Source organism: Quercus robur, chromosome 7 (assembly GCF_932294415.1).
Source record: "Quercus robur chromosome 7, dhQueRobu3.1, whole genome shotgun sequence".
In the NCBI taxonomy this organism is placed as follows: domain Eukaryota; kingdom Viridiplantae; phylum Streptophyta; class Magnoliopsida; order Fagales; family Fagaceae; genus Quercus; species Quercus robur.
This window is the reverse complement of record NC_065540.1, coordinates 31427648-31444589: the sequence shown is the minus strand read 5'-3', so window position 1 is coordinate 31444589 and position 16942 is coordinate 31427648. Positions and strand designations below refer to the sequence as shown.

The following is a 16942-nucleotide window of genomic DNA, read 5'->3' as shown; positions in this document are numbered from 1 at the left end:
GCAGTAGAAATTAAATAACACAGTGATTTGTTGACGAATGAGGAAAACCTCTTACAAGGCAAAATCCTCATCGGGTGAATTTCATCAAATCACCACTCTCAAGAATCCACTAATCAAGAATAAGCGGTTACAAGAATAAATAATCTTATTACTATCCTGGACTATCCCAAAATATCAACTTATAGTTAAACCCTTTACACCAATCTCCAATTGGACTTGATCTTGTAGAAAACTTCTTCGCATGCACAGATCCTAATACGTGACTAACTCCAAGCAACTAAATGATTGTTGTTGGCGGCAAAGTTCTTCATTTCAAAGTACATTGAAGATCTGGAAGCACTTGGTTATAAAATCCTAAGACGCACAAAACACAATAGCTTCTTACAAAGTGTGTGTGAGTTCTCTAATTGAATCTTTATGTCTTTTATGACTTTAAAATAAGCATTTTATATGGTCTAGGGTAGTAGAGGATGAAACCCTAGCAATCCAAGTTATCATGGGTGGAAATTCATATATGAGAATTCTAAAATCGTAGATCTCGATCGATTGAGCTTATGTTGAGCTTATGTCGAGCTCATTAAATCTCGATAGATACTAGTGTCAAGAATTACTAAAACTGTTTTTCTTCACTTGTTTCTTGGATTAATTTTCATGTCTTTAATTATACCAATTAGGATGTAAACTTTACATACTTCTTGATACATTAAACCCAACTTAGATCGACCCAATTACAAGTAAAGACCATTTTATCAAAGGCCAATATATAGAAAATATGAATCTAACATAAATCATGCTTTAAATGAGAGTGTAGGAGGTTCTAAAGCAATCTTTTTTAATTAGAACTTAAATAAGTTTTTTAATTCTAGGGTTTGTTCTTTGTTCTTACCTTTCAATTTTTGGGAGTCATTCTAACTTTTTTTTCCTCCTTCTACTACTTAGTCTACTTTGATTAATCGCCCACCAAGACTTGATGCAAAGAAAGAGGATAAGGGCATTAGCCTACTGTTCGAAGAATCACCTATATCAAGGTTCTCTATATTTTTTTCTTTTCAACTTTCTATTCTATTTTTCTTTGTTTGGTGACTTTGGTCTACTCCCCCACGATCCCTTGAATTCACAACTTTTTGTAATTTTAAGATTATGTTTATCTTATTATCCAAATATAGTTTTTTAATTTATTAAAAAAAAAAAAAACTACTTATCTTGGATCCTTAAATTCTTAACATTATAAGATCATCAGGCTTAATTAAGTAGAGATATTTATAGGGTATGTTTGGTTCAATGGAAAATATTTACTGACTTTGAAATATTTTCAAGTGAAAATAGTTTTTGAAAAAGAAAATATTTTTAGGTGTTTTGTTGCATTCCATAAAATACTCCAGAAATTATTGTTAAGTGTTTAGGCACGGGTTGGGTATGTCTTGATTTGGTTTCAATCATGGTTTTGTTTTTGTTTTTTCATGTTTGGTTGCTAAGAAAATGAAAGAAAAGAAAAGCCAAACATGTTCTTAGGGGAAGAACCCAAAGAATAGGAAGAACATGATTGTTCATGTTCTTGGGAACAACATGAATGTTCATCTGAAATTATAATGAAAAGCAAAAATAATAATAATAATTTAATTTATTTATATTGAAGGTTTTTTTTTTTGTTTAAATTTTTTGAAATGGTTTTTATTTATTTATTTATTAAAATGCTAATGCAACATTTTTTAATGCCAAATAAATTATTATTATTATTATTTTATTAACCATGTTAGCATTTAACATGTCAGTTGTGCACTCCATTTATCATGTAGACTATTTTTGATAATAAGATGTTGGTAGGAACTAAATTGGAAATGATTTTCAAAATTTCTTGGACCCAAATAGGAGCTCAAAAAATGTGGAGACCAAAGTGGAAAATGACCCAAAATATAGGGACCAAAAAAATATTTCTCCCTATATTTTAAAGAAAAGTTAAAATATTTTTCTTCCAAGTTTATGTTGTGTAACAATTTAATAGTTTTATGGGGTCAATTTTTACCATTGTAATTCAAAATACACGTATTACATCTTTTTTTTTTTGGTTTTATCCATAATATAAGAAAATTGTAATTTAAAAAAAATAGTAAAACTTATAAACAGTTGATTGGAAACTAAAGCTGATTTTTTTATTCCTTAAACAAAACTTCTAAAAGGTTTTAAACATTTGAAACAAATATTTTCTTGATAATGTATCCTATGCAGTGTGCAGGTTGATGGGAAAATGGGATCTACCACCAATCCTTTCTTTTAATTGTCACTTTTCTACGTTAGTTCTCAACCAATTGAAATTAAAATTATGATAATTTTTTTTCTGTGTAGTTAAAAAATCAACAAAATATTTTTTGAAGAATGATTAGTGTGAAGAAATTAAATGGTGTAATTTGTTATAGCGTGTGAGCGTGAAATGTTTTATTTTTTTAAGGTTATATTGTTTCTTTAAGCTGTGAGTGTGTGAACTCTGACGTGACGTGGTGGTTTTACGCTAGTTCCGGATCCAACGTTTCTTCTTTTCTAAACAGTTTGGAAACGTTGTTAAATAATAAAATTGTTAGAAAATTAGTGTTATTTTGAAAGAAAAAAAATCCAAAGGCGGACTGCCTTAATCTAACGCTAAGTGGGGGCCGACCAAACATATATAAGAATTAAGAAACGAACGCGCTCTGATAGCAGGAATAAAGCTTGCTTCTTTCTTTTTTATCTTCGTTTCTAAGCAACTATTACTAGTTAGTAGTTACTAGTACTAGTAGTACACTCTTTCTACACACACAGAAGAAGAAGGAAGAAGAAGAGAAGAGATAGCACAGCAGACGATGGGTTTGTCTTCCACTTCCACTTCTACGGCTCTTCTTCTTCTTCTTCTCTTCCCTCTGTTTGCCACTCTCGAAGGTATCACTCTCTCTCCTTCAGATTCTCTGTTTGCTTCCTCAGAAAACTTATTGGCAAACTCTACGAAATTCGAATAAATCACTATTCTTCCTTTTTTTTGTCGGTTTTTGGATCCCGATTAATGAAATTCGCCTCCTCTCTGGGCTTAGTAATAAGCTTATTATTTATGGCTTTCGTATATACTCTGTTTAGTCTCTTCGTGGCCAACCTGACTGTTAGGCAGTTAGGGTTAGATTTTTTAGGTTTTCGTATATTATAGGGTTTCATTAATCCTAGATGTATATATTGGTGTAATTATTGTGAATGTGAAAAAAATAAATAAATAATAAAATGAAGATTTTGAATTGGGTGGCTGCTTTATCCTTCATATTGCAAATTGGGTCAGTTTGGTTTTGTTGGTTCTCTATCACAGACCCTTTTAAATGGTTGTAGCTGCCAAGTGCTTAGTGCTTTTTTTTTTCCCCCGAAAATTGGATTTGTTTCGTTAAGAATACTTTCTTCATTTTGAATTCACAGGTGTTGATCTATCAATAAAAAACCAATCCATAGTTGTCACCCCATCCCCTCTTCCGGGGCATTCAGCTTCCCGTGGCTCTAAAGATGTTTTATTGTGTGAACGCGTTCAAGTTTCTGGTATATCAAGATTGAAACTTGGTAGTTATGCCAGAACTTTTCGGGTTACCTTCTCTCCATCTCTAGAAATCCCAGAGAGATTGCATAGCAAAATTCAGGTTTGTTTTCACAAGTAAGTCAAAACTCTCTATCTCTCACGCATAATGTGGAAATTTTTTAAATGCAATCTCTGTTTTGGACTAATGTTTCTAGCAACTTATACATATGCAGAAATAATTCACTTGGCTTATGCCAGTGTAAAAATGACGAGTGGAAATCTATTAAGGAGTTAGGGAGCTCAGTCATGTCGCCTTATGATGATAGATATATTGATGTGAAGTTCATTGGTGAAGTATCGGGTTATGTCACAATTGCTATTGTAGAAGGTATGCCTTCCCCCACTTTACCTCTTGTTGTTTTGAAATTGTTTACTTGATATTGATCTTCACTTTGTGGTGTTTATGCAGATTTTCAGAGATGGCGCCTTGTGTGTCTAGCATTTGGGTTTGTTTTACTACTTTTGGCACCCATCGTCAGCAATTGGGTTCCTTTTTATTATAGTAGTTCCATGGCTATTGGAGTTTTCCTTGTCATTATCATCCTTCTATTTCAGGTATTAAATTTCACTTTGGCATCTTTCTTTACCAGTGGAAATATATGACCTTTTTTTCTTTTTTGGGCAAATGGTGTCAGACTTCATGCTATAGTTATCAATGTTATTTTTTTTTCATTACCGTAAAAAAGATCACACTAATGTCACTGATGGCAAATCTTCATATGTTTTAGACAGGGAGGAGGTTAAGAGAGCTACAAATGAAATACACTTTTTAAATGTTTGATCTCCACAAAAGGAAAGGAAATCATTTATGGTTTGACAATATAGATGATCCAAGAATTGATTTAATTATGTGACTAGAAAATTTTCCTTATTACCTTCATCCAGTTCACTTAAGTGAATTAATTTGCAATTAACTTTCCACTGCATTATTTTGTGCCTGTATCATTCCATAGTTGTGGATAGGTAGATGCCATATTAAAAAAATATTAAATATTTTCAGCTAGATATATAGTAAAGGGAGGAAGGAACTAGTATAGTTTTTTTTTTTTTGATAAGTAAGAAGAAAATATTATTAGTAAGGGAAAAGCATTAAAATACAAAGGGTTTACGGTAGTGAACAAAAAGACACAAACAGCCACTAAGAAAAACTAAGAAAAGCTAATAGACAAAAGGAATTCCATAAGGGTAAAACAATCCGAAAAACCCCAACACCGAGACCAATCAAAGAGGGTCCGTTGGCACAGATCTACTAACTGAACCACAGTTTTCCCCTTATTCTCAAAAGAACGCTGATTCCGTTCAGTCCAAATATTCCACATTAAACAGCGTGGAACTAGATTCCAAATATTGGGGCTATGCTTCCCAAGCCAATGGTACCCACAAAATAATAAGTCCGCTACTGAACCTGGCATGACCCACACGATCCCAAACAACCAAAGCATATGAGTCCACAAAGAATGAGCTATCGGACATAAAAGTAACAGGTGATTCACAGATTCCTCATTACAACAGCACATACAACAACGATTCACCAAACGGCGACCACGAAGCATAAGGTTATCCAAGGTAAGGATTTGACTATGAGTTGCTGTCCACATAAAAAATGCCACCCTTTTAGGAACCTTGACTTTCCAAATGCCCTTCCAAGGGAAAGTGGAAGGAGTTGCATTTTGAATCTTATGATAGAAAGACCGAGTGTCAAACTTCCCATTTCCATTAAGACCCCAACGAAGCCTGTCACCCCCATTACCCCTAGGGATCCGGGTTTGGATGAAATGAAGAAGGGAATAAGAAGCCGCTAACTCCCAATCATTGAAATCCCTAAAAATGCTTAAACTCCACACTCTGTCGTTATCACCCACTAAAGGGCTTAACACTTCAGAAACATAAGCTTCTTTATTAGCAGAACACAAATATAACTGGGGATAAAGAATTTTAAGAGGGACATCTCCAGTCCATTTGTCATGCCAAAAAAGAATACGGGAACCATCCTCCACTACAAAAGACAAATGCTTAGCAAAACTTTTCCACCCTTCACTAATACTCCGCCATAAACCACAACCATGAGCCCTTCTGCAAACTCTAGAGCACCAACCCCCTTTCCCCTCCCCATATTTCATGGCTATGACCCTCCGCCATAGATGAGTGATTTCATGGCCATACCTCCAAAGCCATTTCCCTAATAGGGCCTGATTAAAATACACCAAATTGAGGTTATGAAAAGAATCAAATGTATCACGTAGCATTTTCAGTTTACGTGGTCATGGGTTCAATTCCCACAAAAAGCGAGTGTGTTTCAATTATCACATGATGTCCCTAATTATCAAAAAAATGTGGAAAATTTTTATCATAACTTAATCAAATTTGAGCTGTATGGGCAACATTGCTTCAAGCTTGGGAATGGTTCATGGTCTGTTAACATTTGCAGGATTACAGGTTTGCTGTATTGATAAAATATGGATTGTCCATGACTGATTGATGTGACCTGGACTTTAGGCATCTCATCATTATGTTTTCGTATGCACCCCTTCAAATGTAATTGAATAATTAGTGCTGTCTGTAACCAGCTTGCCCAAGAACAGTCATCATTGACTTCAATTTAAATTACAAAATTGAATTGTACATCCTGTGTACTTTGGCCTCTGTTGTTCTTTCTTTTTAAATAAATTTTCTATATCAATTGAAAAAAGAAGAAAAACAATTTCCTGGATTGTCATGTTCTTTTTATTTATTTATTTATTTTTTTTAAATTAGCTTTTATAGCTTGCAATTGTGTTGTTAATTTTCTTGAATCATGATGTAGGGAATGAAATTGCTGCCAACTGGTAGGAAAAATTTCTTCTATCTTACTATGTATGGATCAGTGGTAAGTCTACTTCACTTTGCTTGAAAGCAATTCACCAAGCTGCATTTAATGTTGACGGCATGTTGACCTTACTAACCAATCCCTTTCACAGCTTGGGGCTGGATCTTTTCTTATGCATCACTTTTCAGTGCTGGTAAATTCAATTCTTATCAATTTTGGACTCAGTGAAGAGATGCACAATCCAGTAAGTTCTTGTATTCAGTGTTCAGTTTATTTCTACTAAGATTATAGATATGTTGTCATTATTAATATTGTTTTGTTATTGTTAGTTACTTTGATATGTTATTACACATTATTTTGAATCTATTTTCCCCACCATTTTGTCTACGTAAGTGATCACATGGTATGTGAAATGATTAAGCTGAACAAGATATTCAGTTATTGATTATTTGAAAGAAATCTATTTGGCCATAGTGAATGTAATTGATGTTAATATATAGACTAAAATAAATATTAGTTTTCCAATAATAGGTGCACTATATATTTGGTCCCTCAAGTTGCAATTTGGTCGATTTGGTCTATTTAGGGTTACCACAAATAAGTTTTCCATCTCTCCACTTTTCCATCCTCCCAACCAAGCACAAATGAAAGAAAACTAAATCTCTTCTATCCTCCCACTTTTCCATCCTCTTCTCTTTTCTATCCTCTCACGTTTCCACTTCTCTAACCAAACAGCCCCTAAAGCCCTCAAGCTAAGCTCCCTTGGCATCCTCAACCAAACAGCCCCTTTCCATCTCTCCCTTGCTCCTTCACTAATTAACCACCCTCCACCCCCTCGTCTCACTCATCACTGCCACTTCAACTCCCATTGTTGGCTTTATAACTCACCAATTTTTCTACACATGCAATCTTCTTTATTATTATTACTAGTATAATAATAATTAAAAATTATATATAAATTGAAACTATATTAATAATTAGTGGGATCCATGACAAATACTTCTTAATTTTATGACATATAATATGTGTGTGTGTGTGTATATATTCTTTTTTGATAGGGAGTAAGAAAGAAAATATTATTAAAAAAGGAATAGAAGGAAAGATACATAGAGTTCACTATATTGAACAAAGAGCAAACAAAGAAAAAAAATAAGAACAAACAGTCATTAAACTATTCTAAGAGACAATTGAAAATTCATAAGAGCAAAACCGTCCGAGAGACCCCAACATCAAGACCAATCAAAGAGAGTTCGTTGGCACAAATCTAACAACTGAGCCAGAGATTCCTCAGCCTGGAACCAAATTCCAAATATTAGAATTATGTTTCCCAAGCCAATGATACCAACAAAATAATAAGTCTGCAACTGAACCTGGCATGACCCAATCAATTCCAAACAACTGAAGCATATACATCCACATTGAATGAGCAATCGGATAGAAAATCAGCAAGTTATCCACATATTCTTCATTACAACAGCACATACAACAACTATTCGCCAAAGGGCGACCATGAAGTATAAGATTATTCAAAATTAGAATCTGGCTATGTGCTATTGTCCACATAAAGAATAATACCCTTTTAGGAACCTTTACTTTCCAAATGCCCTTCAAAGGGAAAATGGAATGAGTAACATCTCGAATCTTATGATAAAAAGACCGAATGTCAAACTTCCCACTTTCATTGAGGTGCCAACAAAGACTGTCACAACCACCACCCCTAGGAATCTGAGATTGGATGAAGCGAAGAAAGGAGAAAGAAGCTGCTAACTCCCAGTTATTGAATTCCCTATAAAATCTTAAGCTCCACTCTATCATTTCCACTCACTGGAGGACTTAACACATAAGAGATATAAGCTTCCTTATTGGCTGAACACACAAATAATTGAGGATAAAGAGTTTTTTTTTGATAAGTAATAAGATATATTGATAAAAAAGGAACACCCTAGTGCACCAGAAGTGAACAAGGGAAAGGAAATCAAATACAAAAATTGCAAGAGTCTAGGAAAACAATAAAAGAAGGGAAAGATTTATTTTGCAAAGCAAACAACCAATCCCTTAAAAGTTCTAAAAAAGAGAAGCTTGAGGTCTGGAATAGATCTCTCAAAATCTTCGAAACATCTACTATTCCTCTCCTCCAAAGGCACCACAATAAGCAATGAGGAATGATAGACCAAATAAAACCATTACGATGACGACCAAAGCTGCCTTGCCAACACCGTAGCAGCCCCAAAACAGTGTGTGGCATAACCCAAGATACTCCAAAAAGACCCAAAACCATAGACCATAGATCTGTAGCAAAAGGACAATGAAGGAATAGATGGTCAACTGATTCACCATTTCTCTTACACATGTAGCACCAATCCAAAATCCACACCTTCCTTTTACGTAAATTATCAATCGTCAAGCATTTCCCTAGGGTAGCAGTCCAAACAAAGAAAGCTACTCTAGAGGGAATCTTCTGCTTCCAAATACTTTTCCAAGGAAACCCATATCCCTAATCCACTTATTATGCCAAAAAAGAATACAAGAACCATCCCCCACCACTAAAGACAAGTGCTTAGAAAAGGTCCCCCACCCTTCACTAATGCTTCACCATAAGCTACACCCATGAGCCCTTCTACAAACTTTGGTTCTCCACCCCCGTTTCCCCTCCCCATATTTCATGGCAATAACCCTCCACCACAGATGAGTGGTTTCATGGACATACCTCCAAAGCTGTTTTCCTAATAAAGCCTGATTAAAAGACACCAATTTCCGAATTCCCAAATTGCCTAACTCACACGGTAAGTATACTTTTTCCCAAACCACCAAGGGGTATTTGAAACACTCCTCTGAGGTACCCCACAAAAAATTCCTCTAAATACGTTCTAATCTAATAGTCACAGCTTTAGGAACTGTAAAAAGGGAAAGATAATAAGTCGATAGGCTTGAAAGGGTACTTTTCAACAAAGTGAGCCTACCACCCTTTGACAAATAAAGATGCTTCTAGCCCAAAAGCTTCTTCTCCATCCTCTCCAAAATAGGGTTTTGGATAGAAGTTGTCTTATACGAAGTACCCAATGGCATTCCCAAATAAATCATAGGCAAACTGTCCATCCTGCATTGAAGAATGTTAGCCAAAGTTTGAATGTTACTCACCTCCCCAATAGGGACAATCTCACTTTTCCTCACATTCACCTTCAAACTGGTAAAAGCTTGAAAACAAGTCAAAGTCAACCTAATTGAAAGCAACTGCTCCCTAGAAGCATCGCAGAAAAGAATGTTATTATCAGCAAAATGAAGATAGCCACTTGGCATAACCATGGCTTTTAGGCCCAATTTTATTATATGGTATATGATTTCTTTAACTTGGAACACCATGTTCTAGTCTTTGTCAATATCCAAAGTTTTATTAATAGCCAAGAACAAATCTTGCGTTTATATTAACTTTAATGGCAAACCAATCTCAAGTATGATTCTAAAGAAAGATTGAACTTTTAAAAATAAAAATAAAAAAGATTCTAAAGGAATTTTAGAAATTATGTCTAGAACCTTTCCACAGGATCTTGGTGGTGTTGTCTTTAGTGGTTGGCATACGCAGATTTATATCTCTAACCTTGATTTGGTGAAGTGGGTTGATGTGTTTTAGATGGTAAAGGCTGGTTTAAGGGGTATTATGGTAATATAAGCTAGGAAACACAGACACTTCATTTAGAGTGCCGTATCCGTGCTATATCCATGTTGTACCCGTGTCATACTGGTGTCGTACTAGTTGTTTCATGTTATAATTTTTCAAAAATTGCTCGTGTTGCTGATTTGTACCCATTCCCTTGTCCGTGTCCGTGCTTCTTTGATTATAAGTGGCAATTGAAGCTTGGATGAGAGTGGTGGGTGGAGGTTGGCTTATGGTGTTTTAGTTGTCATGGAAGAGATAAGCTTGTGTGGTGTAGGTGAGGTGTTTAAGGTGGGGTCAGAATGAGGGTATCAAACTTTGGGTTGAGGTTTAAGATGGAGTTGATTAGATGAATTTGGATTAGTTTTTTAGTTTATTTGCTATGTACATCAACTTTTTATAGCCTCACTTTTTCTAAGGTACAACTGTACTTATTGCCAATTTTCAGCAATTAAGCAACTACCATTTTCTACAAAACGGTAATATAAACACACTAAGGTGGTTTGGTAGTGCTTTTAAATAAAATCTGTTCTTACTTTTAGAAAAAAATTGAATTGATGGATATGGGTTTGATGAAATTGGAGGAGGTAGATTTGATTTTTGGATGCATGTAAAATTTGCCAAAAAAATTGAAAATTGTTAGAAATGGGGTGTTTTGGGCCATTTAATGGGAAAAATTATACAATATTTGGGGAGTACAATAAGGTCGTACTGCCTCTCACATTAATAGCAGGTCTCAATAGGAATTTAATTAGTGGGACCCACTATTGTGTGAGAGGTGGGAATATGACATTATTGTACTCTTGGGGTGTTTTGAATGATCATTTACTTGTTTTGCGGGTGGCGTAACTTGTCACAACAATGCGGTCTTGACTTTTCAAATGGAAAGTAATTGGTTCTGCGCTGGCCTTTCTCTTCAAATGGTGTTTTTTCATTTTTTTTTTCCCCCTTCTTCAGTAAAGAGGAACTCAATGATGGTGAGTATGGGTAGTTTGATTGTTGTAATTGATGCAGTTTGTGATTGGGATCCAAAATTGGAGGTTGACGGTTCTAGGGTAAAGATGGGATTGATTTGGTGTGGGTGTGTTGGCTGTTGGTTTCAGATAACTGCTGTGACAGATTGAAGTTTGCTTTAATTCCAAAATTGTTGCAGGACAATGTACTCAAGGGGGGGGGGGGGGGGGGGGGGCTTGTGTTTGGGACACAGAATAAGAATTAAATAAAGAAATATGACAACACCTAGGGTTTGCTTGAAATAAGCACCAAGTGATGAAAACAGAAAAATAACCTAGTAATGAACACCTAGATTTGCTTGGAATAAACACCAAGCATGAGATAAGATAGATAGGAACCCAATAGGGGTGGCAAAATCCGACACAACCCATGAACACAACACGACACAACACAACACAAAGTTAACAGGTTATGGGTTGAGGCTTAACAAGTTCATGTTATATTTGGGTTGACACGACTGACCCATTTAACTAAATGTTATTTTACCAATATACCCTTCAAACCTTAGGTATATAAACTTATTAATTGTTGTTTATTTTGTTTGACATATTGTGATTAATTATTTGTAATATTGAGATATGCTTTAATTTTGAATGATTATTTGTGTTGCAGTTACTCATTAGTTTTAAATTTTATATTAAAAATCTATTTGTTTTGTTTTTCATAGTTTAGATCAATTGAGTTAATACTAAAATTTGTATTTTGTTTCGCTTTGATAAAATCTAATAAATGGATCAACATTTTTTTTTTTTTGATAGGTAATAAACGGGTCAACATAACTTACCCATTTAATAAACAAGTCAGTCATTCTAGGTTAAGGAATCCTAACCTGTTTAATAAACGTGTCGGATTAGTGTCGACCTACATAGTCGAATACTAAGTTGACACGACATGAACCCAACACGTGAACATGATTTGACATGAAATGTAAACATGAATTGCCACCCCTAGAACTCAAGAATCAACATTTGAGCTTACTTGGAATCAGAATCAAGCACTTCCAACCCAAATTTCTTTAATCCATGACCAATGGTTTACAATAGTGAGTCCAAGGGCCTTTGAATAGGCTTTCTATATTATATATATATATATATATATATATATATATAAATAATAATAATAAAATAATAAAATAAAAACTCATAATGATTTGACATCATATATGTAAATGAACATCAAATTGCAATCAAATCTATCTAATAGTGTCAATCAGTGTCGATCGGCATCAATCACGATTAATCAAACCCAATAAATGTAATCAGCATTAATAGGTTCAATATGGTGTCTCTGCAGTCTGCACCATGTTTTAATTATCTTTTAATATCATGGTTAACCCAATTCTATGGTTTGTCAAACACCCCTATTTTCTCAACCCTGGTTATTGATTAAATGGAATTTAATGATTTAAAAGAATATTATTTTGAGATCTTAATGAAGAGTCATTTCATTAGGTGGCTACTTTTGGGTTTGAAACTTTTTCCTCTTTGTTCTTCACTCACTATGGATCTTGGAGAAATTGGGGCTGTTTGGTAACGTTGTTCTAGTAACGTTTTTTGTATTTTTTGGAAATATGTGTAGATGAAAAAGTGTGTGGAAATGCATGTAATGTTGTTTAAAAACTGAAAACATGCTGTTAAACTTCTATACCAAACAGCCCCTAAGGAATGTACAATTGTAAAAATGCTAAAAGAAATTTAAGGTTTCAATAAATGTCCTGAATTTCGTATCAAAAAAAAAAAAAAAAAATCCTGAGTTTACTTTCTTTTACCTTACAGAATCATTTAGCTTATATTATTAGCCTTTCTCTATTTGTTTGTTTTTGTTTCTGCATGTCCATTTGCACTAGCCTAAAATATGTTTGACTTTGTCATTGTATGTAAGAGTAGAGAGATAATCACATACTTTGGTCCTGTTTCAATGTAAAGCCATTTTCCTTAATTACTTCTACATTAAATAAAAAAGGCAGAAACTAATTACTAATAATTTGCTTCTGATTTTTTTTTTCTATGATGCCTGTTGGTGTATATCTATCACATCTTGTTGCCATTTTAGGGAGGTTCCAGCTGTCAAGTAATTCATAAACATTTGGTTCCTGTTTCTTCTGTCAGGTCTCTTTATTTGTGCTAGTTGGAATTGTCCTTGCTGGAGCTGCTTTAGGATACTGGATTGTGAGGAAATTTGTTATCTCACAAGACGGAGGTGTGGATGTTGGGATCGCCCAGTTTGTTAAATGGGCAATGCGCATCATTGGAACAACCTCTATTTTACAGGTACTTTAATCTCGTGTTAGCTAGATACTTGAACTGAACTCAGAAAGATTTCATTAATTTTTTGCTTCTCTGATCCATGAAACACCATGGAAAGACGGACAATAAATCAGCATGAAACTTGACTTTGAGAAAGAAGGTGTTTATTGCCGCTGTTTGCTGTATAAAACTGTGTCCTATGTTACATATATTCTTTGTATTATGCCCAGCGCCCATGGTAGACATGCATAACTTTTCATCTGTATACACAACTATATTCAGAATCTCAGATAATCAACAAGAATGTGTGGAAAGTAAATTTTACTTTCACTATGAACTCTTTCATGTATATACTTATATATATGATGCGTGTGTGTTTAATTTTGTGTAAGACATGCCATGGAACTTTTTCAATTTTTCCATAGGTTGAAGAATAATTGGACCCTTCTGATAAAACTCTGCCCTATGTTACAAATTGTCTTCCAAATATAACAAGTACCTGTCCTGAACATGCATGACCTTCAATCTTTATTTGCAACACGTCTACTTTTAGATAATCAGCAATCATGAGTGGAAATATGAAGCATTTGTATTCAATATTAATGAAATTTCTGTATGAGAAATGCCGTGTAATTGTTCATTTTTGCCTTAGGTCATTGAATGATTGGACCCTTCTGATAGTTAGGACATGTATTTTGGTTGTATCCGATTTTGGGTTTAGATGAATTTGACTCTTTATGATCAAAAATTTTTAATAGAAAAAGATGAACTTGAACCTTTTTGATACCAGTTACACCTAACACTTGTACCTGAGGCCACATGATACAAACTATTTTTCTACAGAGTTTCTTAACATCATCAGGAATAAGCATGGTTACACTTCCACTCCAAAACACACACAGATACTTATCATGCACTTTTGTCTTTTTGGCTTTTTTTATCTACTTTATTTGCTTGATTATATTTTAGGATCACTAGTGATGGGATTGTTATTGATGCTTATAGTGCTTTTATGTTGAGATTAAACTTTTATTTGTTTAGATGCCAAAGTTCTGATGTGATTGGTCTTATGTTTCTGCTTTTTTTACCCTCATCTTTTAGAACTGTTGATATATATATATATATATATATATATTTTTCGCTAATTTTCTGCTTTTGTATTATCTTTCAGAGCTCTCTTGATACTCCTTTAGCTCTGGTGACCTTGGCTTCTTGTTGGGCTACCTGCAATCTTATCTTTTCTATGAAGTGGCCTGGTTTAATGTAAGTTCCATACAAGTTTCACTTCATTCTTTGTTTTGCATTTATGAAGTGAATGCATCTTACTAGAAATAGTTTATTTTCTTCCTCTTTAATCCCTTAATTTTAATGGATTAAGCTTGTGAGATCTAAACAAAAGATGTGTACTTGTAACAAACCTTTCCCAAAACTTTTGAATATCATAATTCTTTCCCAAACTTATCCAGCCCATGTCTAAAATACCCAAACCCATCCAAATCCACCTGTTAAAATACCATTATAATTTATAATATTAAAAGTTAAAACTGCCTAAGTTTTATAAAACACAAAACAATGTTTAAGTTATTTTATTAGTATCACTTAAATTCTGGTGCTATTAGGGGATAAGATAGAAATAGAGAGAAAAAATGGTGCATAAGGGTTATAGACTCTTTTTTTAATATAAATTTTAATGATACTACTGCATCAGGGATATTTATTAATTCATACAATTGGGTCAGTTTTGAGTTTAAAGGCCCAATCCCAAATCCACCGCAAATCCTATTGGGTTTTAAAACTTTAGCCTAAATCCATTCCAAACCCATTTAAACAATTTCAGACCATCCTATTGGGGTTCGGTTGAGTAAGCGTTCCCACCTAACCCATTACACCCCCTACATTTGGATGATCCAATAATTGTTTTGATTAGATCAATGAGTGGTCATGAACACCAATCGTCAGTCTCTCCAAATAAACTTATATAGTCATATATATATTTTTATAGCATTGGAAGGCACAACATCATATGGTAGGAGATCCTTGAGAATGGTAGAAAAATGGGTTCCTTTATGATGGAATTAGAATTAAGACATAGGTATTAGTGAAGGCTTGTTTATCTATCTTTAAAAGTTTTGTTATCTACTCTTGAAGATCTCCGCTTAATATTCAGTGAATGTTTTCACGTAGGCATCAATCATATTCTGGGAATGGGAGTCCTTGGTTGAAGCTGGGGAGGCAGACAACAGGAAAGCACAATCGTGCTGAATTCCTTAGCAGGTCAAGCCCTCAAGGGAAGATGTGGAATAGCCCAAAGAAGCCATCTGCTTGGTCTAACTCTCCCATTAGAGGTATTACTCTATGTGCTAGCCTTTCTGATTTCCATGTTTATAAATACTTACTAAGCTTTAATTACTAAAGTTTTCGGATATGAGATTTTTAAATACACCAGTGAGAGAAATACTATATATATATATATATATATATATATTCTTTTTGACAGAATCTATTTCTTTGTAGAAACAGTTGCATAACTATGTGCAATGTCCATCTTATCTTATTTTGCAAAATTTTTGATGTTAAGTATGCTTTTGTTCTTTATAATTGCTTATGTTTATATTACAGGTGTTGTATCGCCATCTTCTGTAGCAAAGAATCAGCAAGAATACTATTCAACTTTTCACTCGATGCAGAACCGAAAGAAGTTTACGAAGAAAGAGTGGGATGATTTCACACGCGAATCAACTCAGCAAGCTATGGCTGAATGGGCATCATCCCCTGAATTTGCAGATTGGATGATTGATAATGCTGATCGAATACAACTACTTCCAAGTGAGAGTTCAGATGAAACCATGGGAAGTGGATCAGATTCTACAAATGAAAATGTTGTAGGGAGTCGCAGGCAGTTTAGTTTTTTTAACTGGTAGTGAACGGGACAAAAAACCAGTCAAGTTTGCACCTCTTTGCTGTTGGCTAGGATGTCTCTGGTGCTAGCGGGTAGTGGTAGTAATAGGTGACTAGAGTAGAAGATTTTCTAATTGGTGGTGCTTCCTTCAAGCAAACATGTTGGATTGGTAGAAATTAGGAGGTATAGATTTAGGAATTGCAGTTTAGTTTGTTGCACCATTCAGCAACGAGGGTGAAAATTTGTTTCTACAAAGTTTGCTAAAATTGTTTTTAACCACATGACGGATGTTGTGTTCTAATGCTTCTTGTTACCACATTTTGGTTTAATCCGTGCCCAATGTATAACTTTCTTCTGTTAATAGCATGAAATGAATAACAAATTATAACAGCTGTAAAGATTGAACCCATCTTAGTAACGGGATTTTGATTTAATCCGTGTCCAATGTAACTTTCTTCTGTTGATAGCGTGAAATGAATAACAAATTATAACTACTACAGTTGTAAGATTGAACCATCTTGTAATGGGATTTCATGGTGTTGTCGTTTTCGTGAAAGATCATTTACTGTTGATTGAATACTACTATTATCATCTGTAAATGTGTTGAGAAACATTATATGTTTGTGGAGCTGTTACTAGTTATAGGTACATTATTTATTTTATTTTTAAAAAATATTTTTTCTGGCCGACTTGAAAGGGTGAGGAAAAAAAAAAGTAGTAAGTTACAATAAATGATTGAAGATAT

The 16942-nt window shown here is 34.2% G+C and overlaps 1 protein-coding gene across 1 annotated transcript; it reads left to right on the top strand.

Annotated features, from left to right (window-relative positions):
- The first annotated feature begins 2667 nt into the window (after window positions 1-2667).
- Window positions 2668-16631, top strand: LOC126693101 (uncharacterized). Its single transcript, XM_050388976.1, has 10 exons — window positions 2668-2910; window positions 3427-3655; window positions 3754-3908; window positions 3990-4135; window positions 6384-6446; window positions 6538-6630; window positions 13161-13322; window positions 14470-14561; window positions 15483-15643; window positions 15918-16631. The coding sequence occupies exons 1-10, from the start codon at window positions 2835-2837 to the stop codon at window positions 16217-16219; spliced, it is 1479 nt and encodes a 492-aa protein (XP_050244933.1). The 5' UTR covers window positions 2668-2834; the 3' UTR covers window positions 16220-16631.
- Window positions 16632-16942: the final 311 nt, after the last annotated feature.

Coding starts and splice junctions, on each gene's coding strand:
- LOC126693101 (XM_050388976.1), top strand. CDS start 2,835: ATGGGTTTGTCTTCCACTTCCACTTCTACGGCTCTTCTTCTTCTTCTT. Junction 2,911..3,426: donor TCTGTTTGCCACTCTCGAAG/GTATCACTCTCT, acceptor TTGAATTCACAG/GTGTTGATCTATCAATAAAA. Junction 14,562..15,482: donor ATGAAGTGGCCTGGTTTAAT/GTAAGTTCCATA, acceptor GTTTTCACGTAG/GCATCAATCATATTCTGGGA.